Source organism: Elephas maximus, chromosome 20 (assembly GCF_024166365.1).
Source record: "Elephas maximus indicus isolate mEleMax1 chromosome 20, mEleMax1 primary haplotype, whole genome shotgun sequence".
NCBI classification, from domain to species: domain Eukaryota; kingdom Metazoa; phylum Chordata; class Mammalia; order Proboscidea; family Elephantidae; genus Elephas; species Elephas maximus.
Genome location: NC_064838.1, coordinates 54,939,956 through 54,948,769, shown reverse-complemented (window position 1 = coordinate 54,948,769; position 8,814 = coordinate 54,939,956). Strand labels below are relative to the sequence as shown.

Genomic DNA, 8,814 nt, shown 5'->3' with positions numbered 1-8,814 from the left:
GGAGGAGGTGTACATAGCCTCTATAGCCTTATGAAGGCTGAGTCCAGTGAACTGGGAGAAGATGGAGGGTGCTAGAGAGTAGGCGCACAAGCTTCTGATTCAGAGCTAGAATCAAATCCCGGCCCTGCCATTAGTAAGGCATTTCGTTCCCTGGGGCTCAGTCCTCTTGCGTATATAATACGGCAGGGACAGCTGTTGAAGAGCAAACGTAGCAAGTACTCCGTGTAAATGGGAGCAGGTGTCACTGGCCCACACCCCCCCGAACTTCTATCACCCCACCCTCATATTATCTGTACGTATTTGGAGCTCCAGCTTTCTCTCCTGGCATTTTTGGGGGGTCCACCAACTCAGATACTGGACTCTCTCGGGGCTGACCACCCCAGCCTCCCAAGTCAGTAGTCATTTTTTCCCTGAAGCGCTGGTCAGGTGTTGGCGTGCTGGGGTCTAGGGCTGCCTCTGCACCTCGCCCCCCCGCCCCCAAACTCCGCTCCACCTTCCCCAACCTCCATTTCACAGAGGCCGGGGGTCAGGCGGTGCCCATAGGAGGCGCTCGCATCCCCGACAGATCGTTTAGAAGGAGCGGCTTGCTGGGACGCTGCTTCCGGTTCGTCGGTGAGATAAGGTTGCCGGTCCCCGAAGAGCAGAGTGCCAGAGGGAAGTCTGGGCTCGGGTCCGCAGAGCCCCGGCCCCTCCCTAGCCTCTGCGCCCCCGAGTCTCTGCTCCAAACTTTCCCTGAAGGTCTCCCGGTTCCGCCCCGCTACGTCTCGTTAACCCAGGGTCCGACCTTTCCAATTGGCCACCGCGGCCCCTCGGCTCCGCCCTCCGCTCTGAGATTGGCCGGCGCGCGGGACCCCGCCCATTTTCCTGGAAAGTTCTTGGAAATCTGTCGAAGGTGTTTCATTTCGCTGGCCTTGGTCCCTGACGCGGTCCCTACGTCCCCGCCCGCGCCCCCGCGCCCCCGCCCCCCTCCCCAGCCCCGCCGCGCAGCCTGCGGTTCTAGGAAGATGCGGCTTCCGGGAAAAGCTGGGACGCGGCGGACAAAAGATTAGGCGGAGGCTTGCCCCGCCCCGCCCGCCGGGCCCGCCCCCTGCGCCCTCCTCGGCCGTCTGCGCCGCGGCCTCCCAGTCGGTGCTGGCTGCCGAGGGCCCCAGGAGACCGACCTGCGCGCGCGCTCGCGCCCACCGGTTCCCTCCCGCCACCGCCTTCCGGCAGAACCCCCGCTCCGGAACTGCCATCGCCGCCGCGGCCTCCGGGACATGGTCCTCTGCGTTCAGGGGTAAATGCCATTCTTTGCCCCCACCCAGCCCCTGCGCCGGACGTCCCGGAGAGCACGGGCCTCGTGCTCACTGCTGGGCGTTGGGAGGGCTTATTGGGTCCCAACTGGCCAAGTGGAAAGGACCCTGGACGTGCGGGATTGTGTGAGACTGTGACAGCACCCCTCCCCCTTGACCTCTACTCACTCTATGAGTGGGGAAACTGAGGGCTGGCCTGCGACAGGAGGAACACGGGGTGGACTCAGCCACCAAGACGTGGTTCACCAGCCCAGATTCCCAGTGCCTCTTTTTTTTTTTTTTTTTTCTACCCTAGCCTGCCGGCCACCCTGCCTACCGGTGGCCTTGGGCCGGCCCCTGCCCCTCTCTGTCCCAGTGTCGCTATCTTAGGTAGCAATTAGAGCTTTCTTGGGAAGTCAACCTGAGATCCTTGCCTCTCCCCCAGCCTGGCACCTGCTGACCAGCGCCTCGGGGTTAACTTGGTCCTGCCTGGGGTACTCCCACTTTTGCCTCATTCCCTCATTCAGCCCAGCCTGGGATCCCAGTGGGAGAAGGACTTTGGCTCCTGCCCCCTTCTCTAAGTTTGGGGGGGGCGGGGGAGGGAGGGAGAATGCTGATAAGACAGAGTCATGGCCTCGGCCCTGAGCCTCAGCATCCCCTTAACCAAGAGGGCTCATGCTCTCCAGACTGATCTCACAGAAGCTCTGGAGGCTCCAAGGAGAGAGGGAGGAGGTGTGAGTGGGTGCTACATTCCCAGGTAGACTCCATAGCTGCTGTTATCAGAACTGGTGTGATGCCAGGTGAGTGGGAGGTGGGGCAAGGCTGATGTGTCCCTTGCTCTGAGTAGTCCTCACTTCAAAACACAAAACCAAACCCGTTGCCATCGAGTCAATTCCGACTCATAGTGACCCTGTAGGACAGAGTAGAACTGCCCCAGAGGGTTTTCAGGGAGAGGGTGGTGAATTTGAACTGCTGACGGTTTGGTTAGCAGCCAGGCTCTTAACCACTGTACCACCAGGGTTCCATCCTCAGTCCAGGGAAGAGGTACTTGAAGGTGCTTAGAAGACATGTTATAAGTTTCCATCCAGTCGATCTCGACTCATGGCGACCCTATGTGTTACAGAGTAGAATTGCTCCACAGGGTTTTCTTGGCTGTAATCTTAATGGAAGCAGGTCTTTTCTTCCACAGTGCTGCTGGGTAGATTTGAATCTCCGATCTTTAGGTTGGCAGTTGACTGCAAACTGTCTGGCCACCTAGGGGCTTAGAAGACTACTTCTTCTTGAGTGTCTCCTCTACTCCCCTTCCTCCTTTCTGACTTTTGGCACTCCTAAACACCTCCCCACCACTGCCTTCCTCTTCAGGAACCCCCTCCCCCATTCTGGGATCTCACAGTCTCTTTCACTTTGGCTCAGCTGAGGGTCCCCTGGGAACCTCAGGGCCAGTGTTAACTGCCGGAGAGCAAGGTTTTTAACAGGCACCATCCTACACATACATGCACACATACATGTGCGCGCGCACACACACACACACAGCCACAGTTCAGCTGGTACCCTCCTGGAGTGGGAGGCAGGAATTCCCAACTGTAGGTTTGGGCTGCCAGCTTTGCTGGGGGGTTCTCCCCCAGGACTGAGTTCTCCCCCACAGTGTATGTCTAGGCAGGACCCACAGGCTAGACTCCACAGCAGGCACACAGATGCATAGGCCACCCATGCCTGGAACACACCAGCCACCACCCCAACCATGAAGATGACACAGCTGTGGATACACCCTTGCCCAGAGTCATCTGACAGGAGCTTGGGAGGACTGACACAGCCATTCACAGACACACACCAGGTTGGCCCCAGAGGTGCCCATGCCCACTTACAGGACCTGTGCAGAGGCCCTGCTAAGCTGTCTGGTCATGGCCATGCCCACAGTCTTTGGCCTGGCCAGCCAGACAGCTACCATGCTCCTGGAAGGCGCCTGGGCAGAGCTCTGGGCCCCGGCGGGCAGGCCACCAGCCACTTCCTCAGAACTTGGCCTCCAGCTCCCCAAGCAGGATTCCAGAGCTCCCACAGTGCAGCAGGGTGGGTGTGGAAAAGTACTGGGCAGGCCATGGCATGCCAGGGTTATGTGACTCCTTCACCTTGTGGGTGGCTGTGGGGCCCTGCTTTATTAGACCCTTCTAAGGGTCACCTGTAACCTATACTGTCGGGCGTGGCATTTGAGGCTCCTGCCCACCTCTGCCTGCCTCACAGCTCATACCCAGCACTGCTTCCAGGGCTTTGCCCACTCTGTCATCTCTACCTGCAGTACTCTCCCCACTACTTCTTTTTGGCCTTCTTTTTCAACTCAGCTGAGGAGATTAGGGCGCTCCCATGACACCCTGTGCTTTCATGGCTTTGGGTTATAATTACTCTCAGTGCCGGCTTCCCCAGGCAATCTGGTTCTCATTGAGGGCAGGCCCAGGTTTCATTATCTGAGGCCCAGTGGGGACTAGACCCAGAACTGAGGCCCAGGGCATATATTTTGTAAGAAATGATCCCTTCTCAGAAGTCTCTTCCCTGGGAAACAGGACCCACCAGCCCTTGCCCCCAACTCCCAGGGAGAAAGCTCCAAGATAGCTGTGGAGGATGGGCTTCCCCTAGATGGAAGCTGCTGCTCAGATTGGGGCCAGCTCAGCTCCCCAACCCTGGCCATCTGAGGTTATGATGTTGCCAAACCCCTCAGTGTCTGAGTTGGTGGGACCTCTCACAGGGGGCTGGGAAACTGAGGCTCAGTGAGAAGCAGGGCCTGCAGAGGTCATAGGGCCTGGTATAGCAGAGCCGGCTTGCCAGGGCGGGGTCTGGAACATGGAATAAGTACCCTGGTCTTTAATGGAAGCTCATATTTACGGAGAGGTCAGACTGGCTGTTGCCTTCAGAGGCCATGGTCTACCCCAGACCTGTCTGCTTTGAAATTCAGGGGCCAGGCTGGGAGTCGGAGGCTGACCTGTGAGGGTAGAGGATTGTCCCAGCTGCCAAACCCAGGTCAGCATGGGCACAGTCTCTTCACCAGACACTCCCATCCATAGGAGTGGTAGGTTGTGATCTCAGGCCTTCTACCATTATCTTGGGGCCTCTCTGGAAGACCCCAGGCTGGCCCATCCCACCTGTCAACCAGGACCGGTGCTACTTAATCAGCCCACCTCAACCAGGAGGACGCAAACATGAGTTTTCTTTGCACTGGATCCCACTGGTGTGGCAGGGACACTGACTAGCCACTGCCAACTAGAAATGCTTCTAGGGAATGCTCTGTGTTTTTGGTTGATGCAAAACGGAGAAAGAGATCAAGGACTGTTCAATAAATGCAGCAGGTGGAAAGAATCTTTCAAAAGAGAGTTAACATGTAGGTGAAGTGATCAAGGGGGCTTTTGTGGTCACAGAACAGGGCAGGGGGGTGCAGGGCTCATTGAGCTCATGGGTGGGCAGAGGGGAAACTGAGGCTCATAGAGAAAAGGGCTGGCCGGAAGTCATACAGCCAGTCTGAGGCCTGGAGTATCTCTGGAAATGGGGGGAGCATGGGGCCTCCACTCACCACCCACCCACCCACCCCCTTCCAGACCTTGTTCTTTGCTGGCTGAGGAGCGGATCGGGCAGCAGACCCTGAAGGCCCGCTCCCTGGAGCTGCCTGAGTCAGCCATGCAGCCCTTGCCTGTAGGGGTCTTCCTGGAGGAGGTAGCAGAGGAGACCCCAGCCCAGCTGGAAAGTGAGCAGCCCAAGGTACTGGACCCCGAGGAGGATCTGCTGTGCATTGCCAAGACCTTCTCCTACCTTCGGGAATCTGGTGAGTCTGAGAGGGAAGGCAGGCCTTGTCCTAGGAAGTCTGATGGGGGAAGCTTGGTTCTGCTCTGATAAGTCTGAATAGGGAGACATGGCCTTGTCTGATGGGGGAGGTATAGCCTCCTGGGAAAGTGTGATGGGGAGGCATGGCCCTGTCCTGCCCTGGGTTGGTGCTCCCAGCTAATTTCCACTGTGACCAGTCTCTCTGCCCCATCTCCACTTGCCTAGGCTGGTATTGGGGTTCCATTACTGCCAGTGAGGCCCGGCAACACCTGCAGAAGATGCCAGAGGGCACCTTCCTAGTACGTGACAGCACCCACCCCAGCTACCTATTCACACTGTCTGTCAAGACCACCCGCGGCCCTACCAATGTGCGCATTGAGTATGCTGACTCCAGCTTCCGTTTGGACTCCAACTGCCTGTCCAGGCCACGCATCCTTGCCTTCCCAGATGTAGTCAGCCTTGTGCAGCACTATGTGGCCTCCTGTGCTGCCGACACCCGAAGCAACAGCCCTGACCCCGCTCCGGCCCCAGCCCTGCCAGCCCCCAAGGAGGATGCGACCAGCAACCCAGTGCTGCCTGCCCCCACAGCTACCGCTGTGCACCTGAAACTGGTGCAGCCCTTTGTGCGCAGGAGCAGTGCCCGCAGCCTGCAGCACCTGTGCCGCCTTGTCATCAACCGGGTTGTAGCCGACGTGGACTGCCTGCCGCTGCCCCGGCGCATGGCTGACTACCTCCGACAGTACCCCTTCCAGCTCTGACCCAGTGAACATCTCGCCTAGCCACACCCTGGAGGGGACACTGGCCCCAGCTGGACTTGGGCTCCCATTATCCCTCCTTCGGCTGTCCTGGCACTTGCATGCCTCTAGCAGCTGGACCAGAGGAGCCAACAGATGGAGGAGGGGTATCTCACAACTTGGAGGTCAATGCCCTCTTTCCCCATGTGGCTCCAGCATGGTGAGCCAGGTCTCAGAGGAAAGGGAGACAGGCAGGACCCCGTCTCACTCTGTGGGCTGGGCCCAGGCCTCCACTCGGTTGCCTTCCCAGCCACCTGCACTGTGTAGACTTTCTCAGCCCTGATTTCTCCATCTGCAGCATGGGGCAGGCCCCCTTCCTCCAGTCAGCCTCTGCCTCGGAGAGGATGGCGGCCAGAGGTACTGAGGTTGACAAGGACAGTCCATTAGTCGGGGAGCAAGCCAGGCTGGCAGACCACACGGTTATACAGTATTTATTTATTTATTCTCCTTGGGGTTGGTCTCGGGGATGACTTGACCCTACCTCTCTGCTCCAAGCCCTGGGTGGCCTGGAGTCCCCAGCTCTGCCATGCCTTCTTTGGTTCCTCCCAATGGAGAGCCATGTTCTGAGATGTGTTGCTGGACCCAAGTTAGTCCTGGATGTCCTGGCGCTAACCCACCTGTGAGTCTCAACTTTAACCTGGGAACGTGTCCAGCCCTCTGTGCCCCAAGCCTATCTTGGGAGAGTGGGCAAATGGACAAGGAAGCAGAGCCAAAGCTGCAGCCCCCGGCACAGCCTGCCACTCCCTGCCTGAGGCAGAGCTGGATCTGCACAGAGCTGGCCTCGCTAGGCTGTAGCCCCTGCCTGAGGACCTGGGCTGTGTTAGGAAGGGGGTGCTAGTTCAAGGGCTACCACTCTGCCTAGCTCCACTGGGCCTGCGTCCTACCCTTTCCCAGGATCCCATGCAGGTCTCTGCATGTGAGAGAAATACACGTTTGTTAACACTTTATATAAAGTAATTGTTATAACAAAAAAAATCCAGCTTGGTAGTCTTTTTTTCCTTCCATTGATTTTTCTGTAATCACAATAAAATTGTACCTTTTATTTACAGAGGCCTCGATGAGGCCAATGCTGAGTTCTGTATGCAGTTTATCCCTTTTGACCTTGTTACTAGCTCCCTTTTACAGAGAGGCCAGCCAAGGCCCAGGGACCTTACATGGCTCAGTGTTCTGCCCTTCTGGGGGTCTCATTGAAGAGTAGGGAAAGCAAGGAAGCAGCATTTCTCTTCTCATTTCTTCTCACTCCCCTTGGGGGATGGGAGGCTAGCTAGACTGCCTACAGGGTCACTGCCCAGGCCACTGCTGGGAGGCAGGTGGTGGCAGAGGGGTGCCATACCTGAGAGATGTGTAAACAGGAGGTGCCACTTCAGGACTGAAAGCGCAGAATACTGGGTGAAGGGAGGGTGCTATGGACAACTCCTGGATGGCAGTGCCTTTTCAGAGAGGAGGAGGCCAACAGTCAAACAAGTCATTCCAAGAAGGGACAGTGAGTACAAGGGTCATGTTCCCGCCCAGAGAGTTCTGGGGAGGGCTTGTTCCGTGCAGTGGGGCAGAGCAGTTGAGTCAGGGTAGTGGCCAGTGAGCTGGCAGGATCGAGCCTGAGTTGGGAGCTACTGGGATTGTGGTCCAGATTGGTTGGGTGGGGAACCTTCTCTTCTCACTCAAGGACCTGCAACCAGAAGTGAGTGGAAGAACAGTTAAAATGAAAACACCCTCTGTTATCAAGGGGTCTGACGTTAGAACAGTTCAGCTGCTGGAACCCCCTGTGTCCTGAGAGTTTCTGCACCTTTGCTCGAGAGCCTCACTCAGAAAGCTCCGCTGACCTTTCCTCATAGCTTCCTTACCCCTACCTTGGAAACAGTGCTAACCTTCCTGTTTTTCAGCCCTCAGAAGATTAGATGTTGCAGATTAGAAGAGGTGGAGGGTAGTGGATAGAAAGCAGGAAGGGGTGAGGAGTGGTGTGTTGATGACAAGAAAGAGGCAAGAAAAGGATAAAAATCAAAAACTGCTGGGGTGTCCAAGACCCTGGGTGCATGAAGGATGGTGGGACAAAGAATGGGGCTGACATTGGGTGGGAGTGAGCAAGAGATGGGCAAGGGAGTGAGGGCTGTCTTTCCTGGGAATGGTGCCCAGACCCAAGTATCCAGCCTGGCGCCTGCACTGTTGATAGCAGTAGCTTGGGCTCCTGGCTGGCCATGGGGCCCAATGGCACACCTCCTCCAGGTCACCATGGCCCTGCCAGGGTTGCCTGTGGTTCCTTGTTTCTTCAGCCTGGACCTCAACTTCTTTACTGCTCCCAATAAGGCCTGAGGTGACCCCTCCATCTGCTCCACTCCCAGATTTGAGTCACCCAGTGGTTATGTGGTGGGACACAGAGCGGCTGGAGGCAGGGTATCCCCAACCTGGGCCGCAGCCAGGAAAGAAACCTGCTGTGGCAAGAGAAAGCACAGAAAACTCTTCATTGTCCCCCAGTACCTGCAAGGTGCCTGCAAGGTGCCAGGCATTTGGTGTGGGCTTTGCAGACATCAACTCATACAGCGCTCACCACAACCTTGGAAAACCCAAAACCAAACCCATGGCCATCGAGTCAATTCTGACTCAGGGCCACCCTATAGGACACAGTAGAACTGCCCCCATAGGGTTTCCAAGGCTGTAATCTTCATGGAAGCAGACTGCCACATCTTTCTCCTGCAGAGCGGCTGGTGGGTTTGAACCACCAACCTTTTGGTTAGCAGCCAAAGTGCTTTAACCACTGCGTCACCAAGGCTCCTTACAACCTTGGAAGTGGGTCCAAATATAGGTAAGGAAACCAAGGTTCAGAGGGGGCAAGGGGCTGACTGAGGCCACCAAGCAAGGGGGGTGCAGTGCAGAGCTAACCCCTGGGAGTCCCAGCTGCCCATGTGCCCTCTGGACTGCTACATGAGAGGGGCAGGACAGACATTCCGGGC

At 57.1% G+C, this 8,814-nt stretch overlaps 1 protein-coding gene across 1 annotated transcript; it reads left to right on the top strand.

The window, feature by feature from the left end:
* The first annotated feature begins 1,052 nt into the window (after positions 1 to 1,052).
* Positions 1,053 to 6,883, top strand: CISH (cytokine inducible SH2 containing protein). Its single transcript, XM_049863108.1, has 3 exons — positions 1,053 to 1,276; positions 4,853 to 5,076; positions 5,301 to 6,883. The coding sequence occupies exons 1-3, from the start codon at positions 1,257 to 1,259 to the stop codon at positions 5,831 to 5,833; spliced, it is 777 nt and encodes a 258-aa protein (XP_049719065.1). The 5' UTR covers positions 1,053 to 1,256; the 3' UTR covers positions 5,834 to 6,883.
* The last annotated feature ends 1,931 nt before the right edge of the window (positions 6,884 to 8,814 follow it).

Excerpts from the sequence above, each read along its gene's own strand:
- CISH (XM_049863108.1), top strand. The coding sequence starts at position 1,257 with ATGGTCCTCTGCGTTCAGGG. Across the intron at positions 1,277-4,852 it reads ATGGTCCTCTGCGTTCAGGG|ACCTTGTTCTTTGCTGGCTG; the intron begins GTAAATGCCATT and ends ACCCCCTTCCAG. Across the intron at positions 5,077-5,300 it reads CTCCTACCTTCGGGAATCTG|GCTGGTATTGGGGTTCCATT; the intron begins GTGAGTCTGAGA and ends CCACTTGCCTAG.